Here is a 1,946-nt window from a genome sequence, read left to right as displayed (position 1 = left end):
GTGGATCTGATTCACTAATTAGATTTTGGCAGGTAACGAGCCACAAGCATTTTACATTTATTAATTAAATTTTTCTGGAAATTTTTTTTAGTTGATTTTACTTTAAAGGAACAGTAAACTAGATACAAGGGAGTGAGGCAGAAAAGTTCCTGTCTTTGGGTAAAAGAAAATAGAGGAGGATCAGTTAATTATGGTTTTATTCAACGTATTCCCCTCTCAGATTCACACACTTATTGCAGCGGTCCTTCATTTTTTCTTAGCTCTGTGAAGGACCTCGGAAGATTGGACCTCCAGCCAGGCCTTTTGCGATACCCTTAAAACCAGGAACTTATCAGTACCCCCTTGTGTGTGTGTGTGTGTGATCATCATCATTTAACATCCGTTGTCCATACTAGCATGCTGGAAGGCTGCACCAGACTCCAGTCTGATTTGGCATGGCTTTCTACAGCTAGTTGCCCTTCCTAATGACGACCACTCTGAGAGTGTAATGGGTGTTTTTACGTGCCACCAGCGCCGGTACCATTTGTATGCCACTGGCACAGGTGCCAATTTGTGTGACACCCGTATCTGCCACAACTGTGATTTTGCTCAGCTTGGTGAGTCTTCTCAAGCATGACATAATGCCAATGGTCTTGGTCATTGCATCCATCTCCCGGCTAAATTGTAATCCTGCTGATTCTATTGTTCTAGCATTCTATCTCAGCATATCTCTGAACTGATGCTGTATCACTGTTTCTTTTCGTAGGACATCTCAGAAGAAAAGAAGAAAGAAGATGATTCTGAAAGAGATGAGCTACTCTTTAAGTAAGTTTTCTCTATCTCTATGTAGTCTCTCTCTCTCTATGTACTGACTTGACTCAAGTTATGTCACCTGATATATATATATGTATTTTCTGTCCTTTCTTCCTTGTAGGGAGCAGATGCTGTCCAATGAGTGCAAAGCAGGAAACAACCGAAACGCTCTCAGAATTGCTCTTGACTTGGATAAACCTCACACCATCTACAATATACTGACAGGTATCTCATCTCGAATGCTTCGTCTCTTCTCCCTCGTCTCTTATATTCTCTCTGCATTCATCAGTTGTAGCTATATACGATATGATAGATTCTCTCATCGTCAATGACAAACAAGCGTTGAGTAAACTAGAGCAGTAATCATGTTCTGTAGGCATGAATGGGCCTCATTGTAGTTGAGAAGCAAACTTCTTACTACACAGCTACATCATCATCATCGTTTTACGTCTGCTTTCCATGCTGGCATGGGTTGGACGATTTGACTGAGGACTGGTGAACCAGATGGCTACACCAAGCTCCAATTTGATCTGGCAGAGTTTCTACAGCTGGATGCCCTTCCTAACACCAACCACTCTGAGAGTGCTTTTACGTGCCACTGGCACGAGGACCAGTGAGGCGGTACTGGCAACGGCCACTCTCAAATGGTGTTTTTTACGTGCCACCTGTACGGGAGCCAATCCAGCAGCACTGGCAACGACCTCGCTTGAATGCTTTTTTTCACGTGCCAATGAGGCTACGCTGGTAACGATATATATATTTATGTCTGGATCAAAACAATTGATTCAAATTCGTCGATACTCTTGAGTCCCAATAAATTTGTTGAGTGCCCTTCTTTCGTTTGTCCGTTCACTCATGTGTGTGTGTGTGTGTATATATATATATATATTCCTTCTCACTATATTTCTCCACTTTTAATTTTCTGCTAATTTCTTTCTTCTTCCTCTTTCTCTTTCTATAAATTACTTTTGACATTATATCTATTAACGTTTTGTTTTTTTTTAAAAATAACTTTCCAGCGTTCCCATCATCATATATGCAATAATCACATTCAGTTAAAATGTCTTATTGAAGCATTTCGTTTCTCTCTTTTTCTCATGATGAAAAGATTGCATTGTTTTACATCATTTTATTCCTTCTGGAATAGTAGCAAT

At 40.3% G+C, this 1,946-nt stretch overlaps 1 protein-coding gene across 1 annotated transcript in view; it reads left to right on the top strand.

Moving 5' to 3' along the window:
- The first annotated feature begins 6 nt into the window (after positions 1–6).
- Positions 7–1,946, top strand: part of LOC106882762 (uncharacterized) — a 5,042-nt gene continuing 3,102 nt past the window's right edge. The window contains exons 1-3 of the mRNA XM_014933542.1: positions 7–32; positions 746–804; positions 914–1,017. Coding sequence (XP_014789028.1) covers positions 921–1,017 — 97 coding nt within the window. The 5' untranslated portion in view covers positions 7–32; positions 746–804; positions 914–920. The remainder of the gene's footprint in view (positions 33–745; positions 805–913; positions 1,018–1,946) is intronic.

This window comes from Octopus bimaculoides, chromosome 27 (assembly GCF_001194135.2).
Source record: "Octopus bimaculoides isolate UCB-OBI-ISO-001 chromosome 27, ASM119413v2, whole genome shotgun sequence".
Classification (NCBI taxonomy): Eukaryota; Metazoa; Mollusca; class Cephalopoda; order Octopoda; family Octopodidae; genus Octopus; species Octopus bimaculoides.
This window is presented reverse-complemented; position numbering and strand designations above follow the sequence as displayed.